Genomic DNA, 20,639 nt, shown 5'->3' with positions numbered 1-20,639 from the left:
GTTCTGGTTAATTATAGCTCCAGGTTTTACTGATCTAGATACAAGTTCTGAAGTTTGCTGTTTATGTGGATTCTGTCTGGTTTGATAGGGCGGTTTGCACTTTGGACTTCGAATGAGGTGGCAAAGCAAGTGAGGCAGCCAATGCTTTGAGATGCTTATTTAAAGATACGGCAGTGTAAGCTGTCTGGTATGCATTTAACCACACGGTGGTGGAAGGTTAATCAGTAACTCGGTCAATTGGAAGTTCAAGCCACCTTCAGAGCGAGCTATATATCAATCTGCTTCCTGACAGGCAGCCGTCAACCTCTCATGCGATCCATTTTGCTCCCTTTTGACAGTTGTCTGCACGTTTGGTGCAGAATGGTGCCTGCAAAGTAATCGGCAGGCGCTGTGCAGGTGAAAACTTAAGGGGCTGGAAATTCAGTCGCGTCTTGGTCGCGGAGTTAATCCGGGCGGAGTGTCAAGTTTGCGGCAGGAAATGGTTTCCGTCTCCTGCCGTAAAATTCATCAGCTGGGCCCTGAGTGTGGAGTAGGGCACTAAGGAAGGCGGTCCACACCACTTGTAGTGCGCTAGGCCAGCTGAGCAACTGGAAATCCCGAGCTAAACAGCCGGCCTAACGCCCTAAGAGAGGCTTCTGTGGAAAATAATTTTGAAAAAATACCAAAAACATTCCCAATACATTACTGCCGCCACGTCAACATTAATGGCAGAAATAAAAAACAATCCCACTTATATGAGGTCAACATTCCTTTCCTAAGTGTGGCAGTACAGCTTGGACCGCCATCTTTCACAGGCGGTCCCACTAGGGGGCGCTACGGGGCGCTACGGATCGGGCGCAAACCAAATATCGAGCCGGTGTCGCAACCAGTTGCACACCGTCCCGCCTCCCCCGGGCGGTACTGCTCCGCGCCCCCGCAAACCCGGCACCCAGTGTCCCGCGGGGCGCTGGAGGCGGCTGCCTGCCCGGAAATGCTTTCGGCCCTTCCGGAGAAAAAAACCTATGACCGGTGGGCACCGTAGGTTATGACCTGCCTTACCGGTGACAACACTACCGCAGGTCAGGGTTATAAATAGAGCTGGAGCGCCGGGCCCTGGAACATCGTGGGCGGAGCTGCGGCGAATGAGGGTACGGGGCCCAGAAGAGCCGAGGGCCCAGGGGCAGCACGGGCCCAGCCCACACTGCGATATGTGTGCGCACTAGGTCCGTGCAGCAGAGCTGGTCTCCAGTCATCTGGATGCCGGGAGGCGGCAATGGACCGAAAATCAGCCCAAGGCCTCCTGAGCACAGAACTAGGATATACTCTTATAAGAACATAAGAATCAGGAGCAGGAGTTGGCCATTTGCTCCCTCGAGCCTGCTCCACCATTCAATAAGACCATGGCTGATCTTCTACCTCAATTCCACTTTCCCTATTCCCATATCCCTCGATTCAATATCCAAAAACCTATCGATCTCTTGTCTTGAATATGTTCAAAGACTGAGCCTCCACAGCCCTTTGGGGTTGAGAATTCCAAAGATTCACCACTCTCTGAGTGAAGAAGTTTCTCCTCATCTCAGTCCTAAATAGCCGACCCCTTATTCTGAGACGGTGACCCCTGGTTCCAGAGGAAATGTCCTCCCTCATCTAACCTATCTGGCCCTGTAGGAATTTTATACGCTTCAGTGAGATAGCGCGTGACCTCGGTTTGCCAACACTCCAGGATTGTCCTGGAGTCTCCAGGAATTGAATAGATTGGTCTCCAAGGGGCGGAGGGAGGTGGGGGGAGGGGTGGGGATACTGCTGCGGGCAATCCTGGAGGAAACTCACCAGGTCATTAAAAAGATTCTGTGCTTTAAAAAAATATATATTTGAACACTTTTGTTGAGTAGTTATAAAAAAGACAAATTTTGGAATGATAAGGGAGTCAAGGGTTATGGGGAGCGGGCAGGGAAGTGGAGTTGACTCCATGATCAGCCATGATCTTATTGAATGGCGGAGCAGGCTCGAGGGGCGAATGGACTACTGCTGTTCCTAATTCTTATGTTCTTATGTTAAAAAAAGGCCCATTGGAGATGGGGGTAAAAGGGCTGTTTAACTGAAGTTGAGAAGCATCAATCGGGTAAGGAAGAGTCTGTTCGTTTCTCAATTGGAAGGCGGTGCGCTGCGAAGATGGACATGTTGGTCGACCGAACGTGAGGGAGGGGCAGTTGGAGATGAGAAGTCATGCGATGAAACCTCCAGGAGCACGTCCCGAGGAATTGGCAACCCTAGCATGGCCGGGTGAGTATGGGGCACGATTACCCGGTGCCCACCAATTTGGTCAGTACCTGCTGCGACCGGTGGGCACCGTAGGTTATGACCTGCCTTATTGGTGAGAACACTACCGCAGGTCGGGGCTATAAATAGAGCTGGAGCATTGGGCCCTGGAACATCGTGGGCGGCGACTGAGGGTACGGGGCCCAGAAGAGCCGAGGGCCCAGGGGGCAGCACGGGCCCAGCCCACACTGCGATATGTGCGCGCACTAGGTCCGTGCAGCAGAGCTGGTCTCCAGTCGTCCTGGTTCAACCCTTGCCACTGGATAAAGGCCGCGCTCTGTCGAGCCCGTGTGGTGGCTGATGTGCAACGGTCACCACACGTTAAACAAAATCCACGCACAGGCATCTTCCACCCCCTCAACTGGAGTTCAGGACTGGAACATCGGGTCCTGCATTGAAAGATCTGTGAACTCATGTGGAAGCAAGTCATCCTCGTTCGAGGGACCTTTTTTTTTGTTCGTTGGAGGGACTGCCTGTGATGATGATATTGGCCCTGATAACCAAATGACTGTTTCCCATTACTGGCATGCTCTTTTAGTTTTACTGGATCGCTCGTTATGTATTACCGGTGTCTGGTGCTTGTGTATCCGTGCGTGTCCCGGTGAAGCCACTCTGTCTGCCCAGGCAAAATAACAGTGAGTATCAGATAGTTCCTGCACCAAACTATATAAAGCCCGCAGGAACAAGCTGAGTAGGGAAATTAGCTGAAACACTCTGTTTATATTTGAGCCACCACTCCAGTTAGGCTGCATATAGTGATATCGCTAGCCCGGCCATAATTTTAATGATTGGGTAATTCCCCCCCGTCAATCCTGCCTGGAGACTGTCCTGTTGTAAGTGACTGTGATTGCTTTTACTTGTATAATTTGTATGTAACTACTCTCCATTTTGCTGGAGAAATACTCTTGCTTTAATCGGGAGCCGCTGCTGTAGTTTTGGTCATGAGTTCTCTTTGCTGCAGCGCGTAGAGATTCTTTTTAAAAATAGATTCTGTAGACTGTTTGCTGTGGTACGCTGTTTAAATAGACCCTGTTTGCTGAGTAAATAGAATTTGTTGGCTGTAAGGTATAGACTGTTTGCTGCGAGTCCTGCCACAAGTCCCGCTCCGCCTCCAACACATTAACTGTCACAGTCGTGTCGATTGACACTCTTCTCCAGTTCCTGTGGCAACTGCTCCTGCTTTTGTTCGGCATACTGAATGCAGCCTCCATTGGTAAGTGAAAAAAACAGTCCGAAGCAAGTATTAAACATTTATTTTTTTTATTTGGCAATGCCAATAATTTGACAAAATATCAGCCTGTCCCTGAAGACGGTAAATGGCAGCTCTGGGAGAGGTAGCAGCAGATATTTGTTTTCGGAGCAGTCTGCTCCTGAACTGCACCGAGGCGTCTGACACTCATTTCCATGTAATTTACAATGCTGTGCTCCCTACAGGCACAGTGGGGTATGGCCCAGTGGTTAGCGCTCTCATCCCAGAGTCCCAGCACACGACCTAAGGTGAGAGTCCAATGTAGTACTGAGGGAGTGCGGCACTGTCAGAGGTGTCGTCTTTCGGCTGTGGTGTTCATCTGAGACCCTCTCTTGGATGGACATAAAAGATCCCGTGACACAATTCAAAGAGGGCCAGGGGAGTCCTGGCCAATATTTATCCCTCAACCCACGCCATGAAAAAACGGGTTAGCTGGTCATTTGTCTTGTTGCTGTGTGGGACCTTGCTGTGCCGTGTTTGCTACACTACAACAGTGACTACAACTGCACAGGGTATTGGTGAAACACATCTGGAGTACTGCGTGCAGTTTTGGTCTCCGTATTTAAGGAAGGATATACTTGCATTGGAGGCTGTTCAGGGAAGGTTCACTCGGTTGATTCCGAAGATAGGTTGAGTAGGTTGGGCCTATACTCATTGGAGTTCAGAAGAATGAGAGATGATCTTATCGAGACATATAGGATAATAAGGGGGCTTAACAAGGTGGATGCAGAGAGGATGTTTCCATTGATGGGGGAGACTAGAACTGGGGGGCATAGTCTCAGAATAAGGGGCTACCCATTTAAAACTGAGATGAGGAGGAATTTCTTCTCTGAGGGTTGTAAATCTGTGGAATTCTCTGCCCCAGAGAGCTGTGGAGGCTGGGTCATTGAATATATTTAAGGCGGAGATAGACAGATTTTTGAATGATGAGGGAATAAAGGGTCATGGGGAGCAGGCAGGGAAGTGGAGTTGAGGCCAAGATCAGATCAGCCATGATTTTATTGAATGGCGGAGCAGGCTCGAGGGATCAAATGGCCGACTCCTGCTCCTATTTCTTATGTTCTTATGATTACACTTCAAAAAAAGAACTTAATTGGCTGGGCAGCGCTGTGGGATGTCCTGGGGTTGTGCAAGGTGCTTTAAAGAGTCTTTCTTTCGGCATCTGAAAAGCAGAACACTCAAGAGCAGTACTATTCAGGCACAGAACAAGCGCAAAGGTTTAGCACCCAATATTCGTGCCTGTGTTCAGGCACTAAACCCAGAACAAATCCACCCTGCACATGCGGGTTTGCTCAGAACCATCCTCTTAAAAATGACGGGATGATCGGGCGGAATTTGGCAGAGACCCCAGTACCGTCGGCAGATCCACTTGCGCGTTGCAAAATAGCAGACAGTGGGCAAGGGCCCGCCATTTGCCAGTCGTGGGCAGCACCCTCGCCTCTGAGTCAACAGGTCGTGGGTTCAAGTCCCACTCCAGGGACTTGAGCACAAAGAATCTAGGCTGACACTCCCAGTGCAGTGCTGAGGGAGTGCTGCACTGTTGAAGGTGCTGTCTTTCGGATGAGGCGTTAAACCGAGGCCCCGTCTGCTCTCTCAGGTGGATGTAAAAGATCCCATGGCACTATGTCGACGAAGAGCAGGGGAGTTATCCCCGGTGTCGAGAGGGAAAGAACAGAGCGAGAGGAATAATTGGATCGCTCTTTCAAAGAGCCGGCACAATCAGTATGGGCCGAATGGACCATCAATGCCGTATGATTCTAGAAACATAGAAACATAGAAATTAGGTGCAGGAGTAGGCCATTCAGCCCTTTGAGCCTGAACCACCATTCAATAAGATCATGGCTGATCATTCAACCTCAGTACCCCTTTCCTGCTTTCTCTCCATACCCCTTGATCCCTTTGACCGTAAGGGCCATATCTAACTCCCTCTTGAATATATCTAATGAACTGGCCTCAACAACTTTCTGCAGCAGGGAATTCCACAGGTTCACAACTCTCTGAATGAAGAAGTTTCTCCTCATCTCGGTCCTAAATGGCCTACCCCTTATTCTTAGACTGTGACCCCTGGTTCTGGAACTTCTCAGCAACGGGAACATTCTTCCTTCCTCTAACCTGTCCAGTCCCATCAGAATTTTATATGTTTGTATAAGATCCCCTCTCATTCTTCTAAACTACAGTGGATACAAGCCCAGTTGATCCAGTCTCACCTCATATGTCAGTCCTGCCATCCCGGGAATCAATCTGGTGAACCTTCGCTGCACTCCCTCAATAGCAAGAACGTCCTTCCTCAGATTAGGAGACCGAAACTGACTGGCATGGGGTCTCGGAGGATTCGGCCCATCTTTTGTTACAGGCATCGGGATGGCTTCTTGAAGCCCCCGCCTGAACTGCTTTGAACTGTCAGCTGATGTAACATGCTCAGAAGTCACAGCGACTCCCGCCCCTTCAGCTACAGGGCAGGGCTGCTTCAGCCCACAGCAGACCACTTCTTGACCTCCGTGTAGCTAGGGCACTTGGTGGAGGGGGAGGGGTGGGGGGGGGGAGTGAAGGTCCACACTGGTTCTTCCGCTCGTCCTGCACATCTTCAGAGCCAGAGCCGAGGACCAAAATGGCGCAGGTGCCCTTCATGGGTCGACAACTCTGGTTGGCCATTTTCCTGGAAGTGTCATCACATGATCTCCTGCCTCCAAACACCCCGCCCCCCCCCACACTCCCTCCATTGGTTGCGTGACACGTCCATCGTTTCGACGAACAATTGGAAAGAGAACCCGATTGGATGATACGTGACTGTCAATCAAACAGCCTTTTCCTCCCATCTCCGTTCTTTTTATCACTAATAATTCCAAAGAATTTTTTCTTTTAACGTTCCTGTGATTTTTCTCCCGGCTTTGCTTGCAGCAGTGTCCCGGAGATTAATCTTCAATTCCTGGAGGCTCCAGGGCAGACCTGGAGCGTTGGAAACCCCTACGGTAATGCCGATTTTAGGGAGTTCCCGTGGCTTGCCTGCTGGTGATGTCGGACAGGCAGGAAATTCTCCCCCCCGCCACCTCGCTCCTCGGAAATTCACCCCCTTGGACTTCAGCGGATCTCATTCAACAACAACTTATATTTATATAGCGCCTTTAATGTAGTAAAATGTTCCAAGGCGCTTGACAGGAGCGTTATAAGGCAACAAAAAAATTGACACCGAGCCACATAAGAAGAAATTATGCAGATGACCAAACGCATGGTTAAAGGAGGAACTAGAGGCGGAGAGATTTAGGGAGGGAGTTCCAGAACTTGGGGCTCAGGCAACAGAAGGCACGGCCACCGATGGCTGAGCGATTATAATCGGGGATGCTCAAGAGGGCAGAATTTGAGGAGCGCAGACATCTCGGGGAGGTTGTGGGGCTGGAGGAGATTACAGCGATAGGGAGGGGCGAGGTCATGGAGGGATTTGTAAACAAGGATGAGAATTTTGAAATCGAGGCATTGCTTAACCGGGAGACAATGTAGGTCAGCGAGCACAGGGGTGATAGGTGAGTGGGACTTAGTGTGAGTTAGGACACGGGCAGCCGAGTTTTGGATGACCTCAAGTTTAAGTAGGAGGCCGACCAGGAGTGCGTTGGAATAGTCATGTCTAGAGGTAATAAAGGCATTCGGATGCCCTCTTAATGGACTCAGCCATGCCCTTAATCTTTGTAATGTATGCATCGGTGAGTATACTCACAGGTTTGTAGAGCTGTTGAGTTGTGAGTGGCTTAGCCAGTCACGTGATGTTCACAAGACTCAATAAAACCCCGGCCAGTTGGGTTCGGGGGGGTCCATGATGAGGCAGGTGGTTGTGAGCCTGGTGGATGAACTGGTAATGTGTCGTGTGATTGTAAACCTTTGCTAATAAACCAACTAGTTCTTAATAGCAATGTGCTGCTATGAATTCTTAAGCAAAGAACCCTGAAGTAAATACATTACAATCTTAATTTGCATTCTTTGAAGTGAATCCATTGAGTAAGGTATAGATTAGATTTGAGTTTTGCACTGTTAGATTTTTCCACTTGTGAAAAATCCCAAGTGAAAGTGAAGTGGCCTGACCCTTCGGAAAAGTCCCAACAGTAAACAGTCCTGCCTCTGATTGGGTGGTGCTAACTCTATACCTCAATCCGGAGGAGGGGCCAGAACAACAGTGGGGGTGATAGGTCAAACTGTTCAGATCCAAGAAATGGCCGCATTCGTGGATAGCGCAGCCCACTATTTGCCAGATGCTTCACTGCCTGATTATACTGGAGTGTAGTCACTTGCTGTTCCCAGGGACGCCATCGTTATTGGGTCATATAGACCAGATTGACAAGGCATTGATTCTGACTGTAAGTGAAGATAGTGGGGAGACGGGGCGGGTGCTGTTACATTCGCCATTGTAAGGACAATTGCGACCTTTTCCTGACAGTTGCTGATTGATCGCCCTAACAGGTTGGTGAATCAGTTAGCTGAGGCTCATTGTGAGAACGTCACTGCTTGTGTGTCACGTTCTCCCTTCCCCCCTCCACAGCAGACCGATAAATGGACAACTTGGACAATCGAGGCACATTGTGGTGATGTCACGGTGTGTGTGTCTCTCTTTCTCTTCCCCGCTCCCTTACAGGTTGATGGACAATCGAGGCACATTATGGTGATGTCACGGTGGGTGTGTGTTATATTCAGAATAACTCCACAAGACTGTGTGCTGTAAGCTCAAACTGATGTGACCGTAGTCTCTTTAATCAAACCCCAGAGTGAAGAAGCAGCACGGCAGACAACCTTTTATACTTGCTTGCACGAGGTGTGCAGGTGACCCTTGGGTAGCCAACAGGTGCGCCCTCCTGGTGGCAAGTCTTACACTACTATAAAGTTTACATACATAACATCACTACCCCCCCCAAAGTCTTAGATACAAGTGATTTACAAGTTGAGGTGATCAGGGGCTCTGCGTTCCCGGGTTGATCGCCTAAGTTGAAGTCCTGGCATGGGTGAGTCGGTCGGATCATTGCTGCACTGCAGTGTGGCTGGTCTGATCGGACTGTCGGGCACGGTGGGTTCATCCTCGTGGTTGACAGCGAGGTCGACTGCTGGTTGGGTGTGTGTTGGTGGATTAATGATGGTAATGTCCTCTCCAAACTGTTCTTGGTTGTCAGTGAATCGCAGTTTGGTCTGATCCAAATGCTTTCTGCACGTCTTGTCCATTCAGAAGTTTGACAACAAACACTCTATTCCCCTCATTGGCTAAAACAGTGCCAGCAACCCAGGGTCATTCACCTCAATGTCATGTGTTGCAGCCACGCGATCGTGGTACATGTTATGCCGGTGACGCTGGGTTTCTACATGATCATTGAGATCCGGGTGGACTAAGGAGAGCCTGGTTTTCAGTGCTCTCTTCATTAACAATTCTGCAAGGGGATCCCCGGTGAGTGAGTGGGGTCGCGTGCGGTAGCTGAACAGAATCCGAGATAACTGGGTCTGCAGGGAACCATCCGTCACGCGTTTCAAGCTCTGCTTGATAGTTTGGTCTGCCTGTTCCGTTTGACCGTTGGATGCGGGCTTAAATGGGGCAGACCTGACATGTTTGATGCCATTGCGGGTCATGAACTCGTTGAACTCCAAGTTGATGAAACACAGCCCATTGTCACTAACAAGGTCGTCGGGCAAACCATGGGTGGCGAACATGGCCCGGAGGCTTTCGATGGTGGCAGTGGATGCACATGATGACATTATTACACATTCAATCCATTTAGAGTAAGCGTCCACTGCTACTAGGAACATCTTTCCTGGAAAGGGGCCAGCGAAATCTACGTGGACCCTGGACCAAGGTTTGGAGGGCCATGACCACAGACTCAATGGGGTCTCCCTTGGTGCATTGCTCAATTGTGAGCACGTGTTGCACTGGTGTACGCATGATTTTAAGTCCGAATCAATGCCGGGCCACCAAACATGCGACATCGCAATAGCCTTCATCATGACTATGCCTGGGTGGGTACTGTGAAGGTCGCTTATAAACGTTTCCCTGCCGTTTTTGGCAAAACCACGCGATTCCCCCATAGGAGACAATCCGATTGGATGGACATTTCATCCTTGTGTCGGTAAAACGGCTTAATTTCGTCTTGCATTTCCCCTGGCACCGCCGACCAGCTCCCATTAAGGATGCAGTTTTTTACTAGTGATAGCACCGGGTCCTGGCTGGTCCAGGTCCTGATCTGGCGAGCCATGACAGGTGATCCCTCGCTCTCAAAAACATCCATTACAAGGAGCAAATCTGCGGGTTGCGCCATTTCCACCCCGGTGGTGGGCAATGGTAGCCGACTGAGGGCATCCGCACAGTTCTCAGTGCCTGGTCTGTGGCGGATTAAACAGTCATACGCCGATAATGTTAGTGGCCATCTTTGGATGCGGGATGAAGCATTGGTGTTAATACCTTTGCTTTCTGAGAACAACGAAATGAACGGTTTGTGGTCGGTTTCGAGCTCAAACCGGAGCCCAAATCGGTATTGGTGCATTTTCTTAGCTCCGTATACGCATGCTAATGCTTCTTTCTCAACCACACTGTAGGCTCTTTCAGCCTTAGATAAACTTCGGGACGCATATGCAACTGGTTGCAGTTTGCCTAACACATTGGCTTGCTGTAACACACACCCGACCCTGTACGAAGATGCATCACAAGCTAGTACTAAACGTTTACACGGGTCATAAATACAAGTAACTTGTTAGAACATAGCAGGTTTCTGGCCTTGTTAAAGGCTGTCTCTTGAGCTTTACCCCAAACCCAGTCGTCACCCTTACGTAGCAATAAATGCAAAGATTTCCAGCAAAGTGCTCAACCCGGGTAGAAAGTTACCAAAATAGTTGAGGTGTCCCAGGAATGAACGCAGCTCCATCACATTCTGTGGTCTGGGTGCATTCTTGATGGCCTCCGTCTTAGAGTCCGTGGGTCTGATGCCATCTACCGCAATCTTTCTCACCCAAAATTCTACCTCTGGTGCCAGGAAAACACACTTGGAGCGTTTCAGCCTGAGTCCCACTCTGTCCAGTCGCTTTAGAACCTCTTCCAGGTTGTGCAAGTGTTCGGTGGTGTCAAGACCAGCGATCAGGATGTCGTCTTGAAACACAATGGTGTGCGGAACCGATTTCAGCAGATTCTCCATGTTCCTCTGGAAAATGGCAGCAACCGAGCGAATCCCAAAAGGGCATCTGTGGTATACGAACAGTCCTTTGTGCGTGTTGATGCACATCAATCTTTTCGAAGGTTCGGCCAGCTCCTGTGTCATGTAAGCAGAGGTTAGATCCAGCTTGGTGAACGACTTCCCCCCTGCTAACGTTGCGAACAGGTCCTCCGCTTTGGGTTGTGGGTACTGGTCCTGTAACGAGACTCGGTTGATCATTACTTTGTAGTCTCCGCAGATTCTGACCATGCCATCGCTTTTCAACACCGGAATAATTGGACTGGCCCTCTTGTTGAACTCGACTGGTGATATAATTCCCTCTCGTTGAAGTCCGATCTCGACTTTTTCCTGCATCATATATGGAACTGCTCAGGCCTTATGATGAACGGACCGTGCATCAGGGACTAGATGGATCTTTGGCACCTGTGAAGTTGCCGATGCCTGGCTCAAATAGCGCACGAGGCATCATCCACTGAAGACAGCGCTCTGCAGGCGTGTAGGGCTTGTACAGTTCTGCTTGCTGAAGGCGTTATTTTATGCACAGTACTTGCCGGTGAGCTTCGATGCTCAGAAGATATCTGCTTAGTGTTATTGTTTGTGGACATGAAAGCCTGGGCTATCGTGATGGCCTTGCTCAGATCTAGGGATTCGGCAGACGGCAGTTGGTGAAGAATGACCTCGTGGCCGATTCCAAGCACGAAAAAGTTCCACCACATTTCCCCCAAAAATCCAGCAAATTTGCACAGTCCTGCAAAGCGTCTTAGGTCGGCGACATAGCTCGCCACATCCTCGGAGCAATGTTGCATATTAAAGCGAAACCTGGCTATTAAACTGCTCTCCTTTGGCTTGAGTTGTTCCTCAACTCTGCATATGTTCTTGTCTGTTGGTTTTGTCGGTGCTAGCAGATCTTTGATGAGGCCGTATATCGTGGACCCACAAACGGTGAGGAGAATCGCCCTGCTTTTTTTTGCTTGACCGCATTACTGTCCATATCCAGCTCGTTGGCCACGAAGTACTGGTCAAGATGCTCAATGAAGGCTTCCTAATCATCACCCTCAGCAAATCTCTCAAGAATACCAATGGCAGCCATCACTGTGTGAAAGTTCGTCGCCAATTGTTATGTTCAGAATAACTCCACAAGACTGTATGCCGTAAGCTCAAACTGATGTGACCTTGGTCTCTTTAATCAAACTCCAGAGTGAAGAAGCAGCATGGCAGACAAACTTTTATACTTGCTTGCACGAGGTGTGCAGGTGACTCATGGGTCTCCAACAGGTGCGCCCCCCCTGGTGGCAAGTCTTACACTATTATAAAGTTTACATACATAACAGTGTGTGTCTCTCTCTTTCTCTTCCCCGCTCCCTAACAGACTGATGGACAATTTAGGCACATTTTGGTGATGTCATTGTGTGGGTCTCACTCTCTCTCTTCCCCCTCCACAACAGATTGACAAATAGACAATCGAGGATCACTGCGATGATGTCACATTAAAAACTCAGTACAAAAGGGAGGACAATCAATGCCGCACTTAGAACTAGACGTACATGTAACAGAACACACAGCTCCAACCCTTGCCCTGTAGGGAACTAATGGAGGCAATCTCTGTGCTTCAGGACTGTGTGGTGATACGATTTATCAGATTAAGAAGCAAATGTTTGTTTGGCTTATACATGTTATCTTATTTACAAGGGGCGGGGGGAAGGAGGGGAATAGTATAATTCACACTATACACGCACTAGAGTTATACACACCACAACAGCTAGATAAAAACTTAAAACTCTGATCAACACTTGACCATTGTCCATCGAAGTTAATGCTTCCATTTCCAGTGGCCACCACACTGTGGAGAGAAAGAGAGGGTCAGTAAGGTAACAACAGATCTGAACATAAGTACGGGGCAGCAAAAGGCCTGTCAGTCAACAAGCCCCCTGACCCCCACACACAATACACAGCGATTTAACTTTGAGGCAAAGACTTCAAGGCAATGGCCTTGCTCGCAAGCTTTTAATCAGGGCTCACTTTCTGTTGTGCGGTACGTAAGTGGTCAGCCATTTTGGGGCCTGTGTCAGATTTTTGGATGCTGTTTGCTTTTGCCAGTTCTGGTCGGCGTATGTGAGGCTGGGTTTTTGGGTGGTCAGAGGCAGCGACAGGCTGCGAGTCTTTGGGTTGGAATTGCTCGTGAGTATACAGAGAAGAAAGAGCAAGAGTCTTTTGTTTTTTCATTCGTACCTGGGATGTGGGCGTTGCTGGCCAGGCCGGCATTTATTGCCCATCCCTAATTGCGCATGAGGGTCTCGCTGGGGCATTTCAGAGTCAACCACATTGCTGTGGGTCTGGAGTCACATATAGGCCAGACCGGGTAAGGACAGCAGATTTCCTTCCCTAAAGAGCATTAATGAACCAGATGGGTTTTTACGGCAATCTGGTAGTTTCATGGTCACTGTTACGGCAGTTCAGAGAAGGTTCACTCGGTTGATTCCTGAGATGAAGGGGTTGTCTTATGAGGGAAGGTCGAGCAGGTTGGGCCTGTACTCACTGGAATTTAGAAGAATGAGAGGTGATCTTATTGAAACATATAAGGTTCTGAGGGGACTTGACAGGGTAGATGTTTCCCCTCGTGGGGGAATCTAGAACTAGGGGGCATAGTTTCAGAATAAGGGGCCGCCCATTTAAGACGGAGATGAGGAGGCATTTCTTCTCTCAGAGGGTCGTGAATCTTTGGAATTCTCTGCCCCAGAGAGCTGTGGAGGCTGGATCTTTGAATATATTCAAGGTGGAGATGGACAGATTTTTGAACGATAAGCGAGTCAAGGGTTATGGGGAGCAGGCAGGGAAGTGGAGTTGAGGCCAAGATCAGATCAGCCATGATCTTATTGAATGACGGAGCAGGCTCAAGGGGCCGAATGGCCAACTCCTGTTACTGCTCTATTTCTTACAATAGCTTTTCATTCCAGATTTATTTAATTAACTGAATTCAAATTCCCCCAGCTGCCGTGGTGTGATTTGAACTGACGTCACCAGATCATTAGTCCAGGCCTGTGGATTACTAATCCGGTAACATACCGCTATGCTACCGTTCCCTCAGTATGAGAGAGGGATTAGGAATCCATTACCTTTTGGCCCAGAGGTGAGGGTGCTACCCACTGAACCACAGCTGACACTATCAGCAAGTCCTGTTTTGCATACAGTGGGCCATGTGGCCTATTAAGTGGTGGTGTCCCCCAGACATAGTTGTCTGGTCAAGACAACCGGCCAATCATGGACTGGCATTGCAGGCTGTGCTGCGATATTCAGCCAATGAGACGGGCCAATATTGCCAAGGGGTTCTGCAATCGAACATGTGAGGTGGAGAATTCTGGGAGGGCCATAGATGTTGCATTTTTTTATATCTTTTTTTGATGTTTTAAATATAATAACTTGAGTTTATGTTGTTTTTAACTTCGGGGAAAGAGAGGCATGAATAAAGTATAAAGACTTGCATTTATATCGCACTTTTCACCAGACATCCCAAAGCACTTTACAGCCAATGAAGTACTTTTGGAGTGTAGTCACTGTTGTAATGTGGGAAAACGCAGCAGCCAATTTGCGCACAGCAAGCTCCCACAAACAGCAGTGTGATAATGACCAAATAATCTGGGTTTTTTTTGATTGAGGGATAAATATTGGCCAGGACACCAGGGACAACTCCCCTGCTCTTCTTCGAAATAGTGCCCTGGGATCTTTTATGTCCACCTGAGAGAGCAGACAGGGCCTCGTTTTAACGTCTCATCCGAAAGACAGAACCTCCAACAGTGTGGCACTCCCTCAGCACTGCACTGGGGGTGTCAGCCTAGATTTATGCGCTCTAGTTTCTGGAGTGGGACTGTGAACCCACAACCTTCTGATTCAGAGGCGAGAGTGCTGCCCACTGAGCCACAGCTCACACTGATTAAGAATGCAAGACAATATTTCAGCCCTGCCACTTGGAACTAAATTGCCGTTTGTTCTTTCGGAAAGGAGGTGGGGTTTGAGGGTCTGAGGGGTCATTCCAGGATCCGGTTGTCTCGGCAAGGTGGCGTAACTTGGAGAACCGCAGCGGTGAACGCAAGCCAATCGCTGGGCTGCATGGCAAATATTTCCCGAGGGAAGCTCCCACTGAGCACTGCTCCCCTGCCGGAAGTGCCAGATCATCAGTCACCCCTGTGAAACCTCCCTGCCTTCACCATTTGTGTTTGAATCCAGCTCGCTGGAGTTCTAATGCAAGAGTTGGCACCCCGCCCACCCTGCAGCAAGCCCTACACCCTCCCAAATAACCTGCAAAACAGGACTTGCTGGTAGTGTCAGCTGTGGCTCAGTGGGTAGCACCCTCACCTCTGGGCCAAAAGTTAATGGATTCATAATCCCACTCCAGGGACTCGAGCACATAAATCCAGGCTGACACTCCAGTGCAGTGCTGAGGGAGTGCTGCACTGTCGGAGGTGCCGTTTTACAGATGAGACGTTAAACCTAGACCCTGTCTGCTCTCTCAAGTGGACGTAAAAGATCCCACGGCACTATTTCGAAGAAGAGCAGGAGGAGTTATCCCCAGTGGCCTGGGGCCAATATTTATCCCTCAACATAACAAAAAAAACCAGATTATCTGGTCATTATCACATGACTGTTTGTGGGAGCTTGCTGTGCGCAAATTGGCAGCCGTGTTTCCCACATTACAACAGTGACTACACTTCGAAAGTACTTCATTGGCTGTAAAGCACTTTGAGATTTCCGGTGGTTGTGAAGGGCGCTATATAAATGCAAGTCTTTCTTTTATAAAAAGCTGGAGCGTCATGCAGGGCAGACCAGTTCAATCAGCCGCAGTCAGCAAGAACTATGAACCAATTGGTCTTAAGACTAGAAAAAGGCTGCTGGTAGGTAGGTCGCCTGAGAGAGGGGGTTACATTGGTCTTTGCCAGTGGCTCGAAGTCACTGAGAAAGAAAACTGGTGAGCAGTGTAAAATGGGCATCACTATTGACTATTGCAACGCTCTCCTAGCTGGCCTCCCACATTCTACCCTACGTAAACTAGAGGTGATCCAAAACTCGGCTGACCCGTGTCCTACCACGCACCGAGTCCCGCTCACCCATCACCCCCTGTGCTCGCTGACCTACATTGGCTTCCAGTTAAGCAACGCCTCGATCTCAAAACTCTCATCCTTATTTTCAAATCCCTCCATGGCCCTCACCCCTCCCTATCTCTGTAATCTCCTCCAGCCCCACAACCTCCCTTGAGATGTGTGCGCCCCTCTAATTCTGCCCTCCGTAGCATCGCTGATTATAATCACTCAACCATCGGTGGCCGTGCCTTCTGTTGCCTGAGCCCCAAGCTCTGGAACTCCCTGCCTAAACTTTTCCGTCTCTCTACCTCTCTTTCCTCCTTCAAGACGCCCCTTAAAACCTCCCTCTTTGACCAAGCTTTTGGTCACCTGCGCTAATTTCTACTTTGGTGGTTCGCTGTCAAATATTTATCGCATAACACTGCTGCGAATTGCCTGGGGGATGTTAAAGGCGCTATATAAATACAAGTTGCTGTTTCCCCGCCACTGGCAGAGACCAATTTCACGCCCAGGATTCAGCATCGAACAGCAGAGGAACTGACCTGCCGTATAGATCTTGGCAGCAGGTGTAGGTGTCGGCAGTGGTTCCGTTGAAGGTAGTGCTGTTGAGGTAACTCACACAGTCCACAATGTCCCTGGGCACGAAGAGAATTCCTAAGACACGGGAAAATAAATGTAAGAGCCCGGCCACGATTAGGGGTTGACGCTTTTTCCTTGCGGGATGTTTGGTTCATGCTTGGTGCGGGGTGAGGGAGGGGACGCGCGACAGAATTAACAAGCGCTGCAGACGAAAGTGTAACGTTACGAGCAGGCTGCCTACCTGCGACGCACGCGTTCACCAACGAGGTGAGGAATCCCGTGATCAAGGCGCGGATTACGATCTCCGCTATGTCGCTCTTACGATTTGGAGCTATGCTGGCTGCAGAGAGAGAGAAAAAGAAATGTAGTTGAGTCGAACGGAAAGAAAGAAAGAACTTGCATTTATATAGCGTCTTTCACGACCTCAGGTCGTCCCAAAGCGCTTTACAGCCAATGAAGTACTTTTTGCAGTGTGGTGACTGATAATGCCCAGATGTTGGTTGAGGGATAAATATTGGTGAATTTCCCCAACATTTCTTTGAAATAGTGCCGCACCCATCTGAGAGAGAGGATGGGGGCCTCAGTTTAATGTCTCGTCTGAAAGGCAGTGCAGCACTCCCTCAGCACTGCACATAAGAACATAAGAAATATGAGCAGGAGTAGGCCACTTGACCCCTCGAGCCTGATCCTGGGCTCAGCTCCACTTCCCCGTCCGCTCTCCATAACCCTTCACTCCCTTATCGTTCAAAAATCTGTCTATCTCCGCCTTAAATATATTCAATGACCCAGCCTCCACAGCTCTCTGGGGCAGAGAATTCCACAGATTTACAACCCTCTGAGAGAAGAAATTCATCCTCATCTCAGTTTTAAATGGGCAGCCCCTTATTCTGTGACTATGTCCCCTAGTTTTAATTTCCCCTGAGTGGACATATCCTCTCTGCATCCACCTTGTCAAGCTCCTTCATGATCTTATGTTTTGATAAGATCACCTCTCATTCTTCTGAACTCCAATGAGTAGAGGCCCAACCTACTCAACCTATCTTCATAAGTCAACCCCCTCATCTCTGGAATCGACTGGCCTGAATTTTGTGCTTAAGTCCCTGGAGTGGTCTTGAACCCGCAACCCACATGGTATCTTGGCCTTTATTGCAAAGGGGATGGAGTATAAAAGCAGGGAAGTCTTGCTACAGCTGTACAGGGTATTGGTGAGGCCACACCTGGAATACTGCGTGCAGTTTTGGTTTCCATATTTACGAAAGGATATAGTTGCTTTAGAGGCAGTTCAGAGAAGGTTCACTAGGTTGATTCCGGAGATAAGGGGTTGACTTATGAGGAAAGGTTGAGTAGGTTGGGCCTCTACTCATTGGAATTCAGAAGAAGGAGAGCTGATCTTATCGAAACGTATAAGATTATGAGGGGACTTGACAAGGTGGATTCAGAGAGGATGTTTCCACTGATGGGGGAGACTAGAACTAGAGGGCATGATCTCAGAATAAGGGGCTGCCCATTTAAAACAGAGATGAGGAGAAATTTCTTTCCTCAGAGGGTTGTAAATCTGTGGAATTCGCTGCCTCAGAGAGCTTTGGAAGCTGGGACATTGAATAAATTTAAGACAGAAATAGACAATAAAGGGATAAGGGGTTATGGGGAGCGGGCAGGGAAGTGGAGCTGAGTCAATGATCAGATCAGCCATGATATTATTGAATGGCGGAGCAGGCTCGAGGGGCCGTATGGCCTACTCCTGCTCCTATTTCTTGTATTCTTATGTAACCTTCTGACTCAGAAGCGAGAGTGCGACGGCTGACACTGTAGGAGCAGGTCTTATGCGCAATTCTTTGCATTGAGCTCTAAAAGGGATGGTGTTGCCGTACGGAGGGAGCTCCAAACAGGTTCAGTTCCTGAAGCAGCCTACTCCAAACACTAACTGTGATGTTGGATGCCAAACGTGTCGGTTTGGCTCAGTGACAGGACTCCTTCTTCTGTATCAGAAGACATGGGTTCAAGCCCCACTGCACGGCATGAGCACATAAGAATATAAGAAATAGGATCAGGAGAAGGACAAATGTCCCCTCGAGCCTGCTCTGCCAATCAATAAGATCATGGCTGATCTTCGACCTCAACTCTTCCTTCCTGCACTGTGCCCATATCCCTTGATTCCCTTAGTATCCGAAAATCTATCGATCTCTGTCTTGAATATACTCAACGACTGAGCCTCCACAGCCCTCTGGGGTAGAGAATTCCAAAGATTCACCACCCTCTGAGTGAAGGAATTTCTCCTCCCCTCGGTCCGAAATGGTCGACCCCTTATTCTGAGACTGTGACCCCTGGTTCTAGACTCCCAACCAAGGGGAAACATCCTCCCTACATAATCTAGGCTGACATTTTCCGTGCAGTACTGAGGGAGTGCTGCACTGTCAGAGGTGCCGGCTTTTGGGTGAGACAATGAACCTGTACAGATGGACATAGAGTATCCCACGGCACTGTGTGAAGAAGAGCAGAGAGTTCTCCCAGTGTTTTGGCCGACATTTATTGCTCAGTCAACACCACCAATAACCTGGTCATTTATCTCAGTTGCTGTTTGTGGGAGCTTGCTCTGCACAAATTGGCTTCCCTACATTACAACATGTGACTACACTCCAAAAGTACTTCATTGGCTGCGAAGTGCACCAAGAATGTGAAAGATGCTCTATAAGTGGAAGTTCGGTCTAAATCTGCTACAAACCAAATTTTACACTGCAGCTTTAGCAGTTTATATTGATATTATATTACATTGATTATGCTCTTATGCCCCAAATGACATGATAAAATAGTGACATGTCACTTAACTCATCATCATCACAGGCAGTCCCTCGAAATCGAGGAAGACTTGCTTCCACTCTAAAAGTGAGTTCTCAGGTGACTGAACAGTCCAATACGGGAATTACAGTCTCTGTCACAGGTGGGACAGACAGTGGTTGAGGGAAGGGGTGGGTGGGACTGGTTTGCCGCACGCTCCTTCCGCTGCCTGCGCTTGGTTTCTGCATGCTCTCGGCGATGAGACTCGAGGTGCTCAGCACCCTCCCGGATGCACTTCCTCCACTTAGGGCGGTCTTTGGCCAGGGACTCCCAGGTGTCGGTGGGGACGTTGCATTTTATCAAGGAGGCTTCGAGGGTGTCCTTGCAACGTTTCCTCTGCCCACCTGGGGCTCGCTTGACGTGTGGCAGTTCCGAGTAGAGCGCTTGCTTTGGGAGTCTCGTGTCGGGCATGCGGATGATGTGGCCCGCCCAACGGAGCTGGTCGAGTGTGGTCAATGCTTCGATGCTGGGGATGTTGGCCTGATCGAGAACACTGACGTTGGTGCGTCTATCCTCCCAGTGGATTTGCAGGATCTTGTGGGAGCAGCGCTGGTGGTACTTCTCCAACGCTTTGAGGTGTCTACTGTATATAGTCCACATCTCTGAGCCATACAGGAGGGCGGGTATCACTACTGCCCTGTAGACCATAAGCATGGTGCCAGATTTGAGGTCCTGGTCTTCACTGGAGGCGGTGTTGGACCTCATCGTCGATATCTGCCTTTGCTGATAGTAGGCTCGCGAGGTAGGAAAAATGGTCCACGTTGTCCAAGGCTGCGCTGTGGATTTTGATGACTGGGGGCAGTGCTGTGAGGCGGGGTCAGTTTGGTGGAGGAGCTTTGTCTTACGGATGTTTAGTGTAAGGCCCATGCTTTGGTACGCCTCGGTGAAGGTGTTGACGACGGTTTGGAGTTCGGCCTCTGAATGTGCGCAGATGCAGGTGTCATCCGTGTACTGTAGCTCGATGACAGAGGATGGGACAACCTTGGATCTAGCCTGGAGGCAGCGAAGGTTGAACAGGTTCCCATTGGTTCTTTAGTTTAGTTCCACCCCAGCGAGGAGCTTGTTGAGAGTAAGATGGAGCATTGCAGCAAGGAAGATCGAGAAGAGTGTTGGCGCGATGACGCAACCCTGCTTGACCCCGGTCCGGACGTGGATTGGGTCTGTGGTGGATCCGTTGGTCAGGATCACCGCTTGCATGTCGTCATGGAGCAGGCGGAGGATGGTGCCGAACTTTTGCGGGAAGCCGAAACAGAGGCGCACGCTCCATAATCCCTTGCGGTTGAGTGTCAAAGGCCTTTGTTAGGTCAAAGAAAGCCATGTACAAGGGTCATAAAGTGCTTTACTTCCAATGAAGTACTTTTGACTTCATTGGGTGAAAGAAGCCTGGAGCCATTCTCCAAACGTGTCTTCAGGAGAGGAGGCAAGCAATAGGAGGAAAAT

At 49.3% G+C, this 20,639-nt stretch overlaps 2 protein-coding genes across 2 annotated transcripts in view; one reads left to right on the top strand and one right to left on the bottom strand.

Moving 5' to 3' along the window:
- The window catches only part of alpk3a (alpha-kinase 3a), a 212,603-nt gene that overhangs the window by 109,533 nt on the left and 82,431 nt on the right, over positions 1–20,639 (top strand). The gene's annotated exons all lie outside the window — the stretch shown is intronic.
- The window catches only part of slc28a1 (solute carrier family 28 member 1), a 43,758-nt gene continuing 35,551 nt past the window's right edge, over positions 12,433–20,639 (bottom strand). The window contains exons 16-18 of the mRNA XM_070864788.1: positions 16,606–16,704; positions 16,328–16,439; positions 12,433–12,553 (exon numbers count right to left, since the gene is read on the bottom strand). Of these exons, the coding sequence (XP_070720889.1) occupies positions 12,433–12,553; positions 16,328–16,439; positions 16,606–16,704 (332 nt within the window). The remainder of the gene's footprint in view (positions 12,554–16,327; positions 16,440–16,605; positions 16,705–20,639) is intronic.

This window comes from Pristiophorus japonicus, chromosome 21, assembly GCF_044704955.1.
Source record: "Pristiophorus japonicus isolate sPriJap1 chromosome 21, sPriJap1.hap1, whole genome shotgun sequence".
Lineage (NCBI taxonomy): Eukaryota > Metazoa > Chordata > Chondrichthyes > Pristiophoridae > Pristiophorus > Pristiophorus japonicus.
The sequence above is the reverse complement of the archived record's forward strand: the minus strand, read 5'-3'. Positions and strand labels throughout refer to the sequence as shown.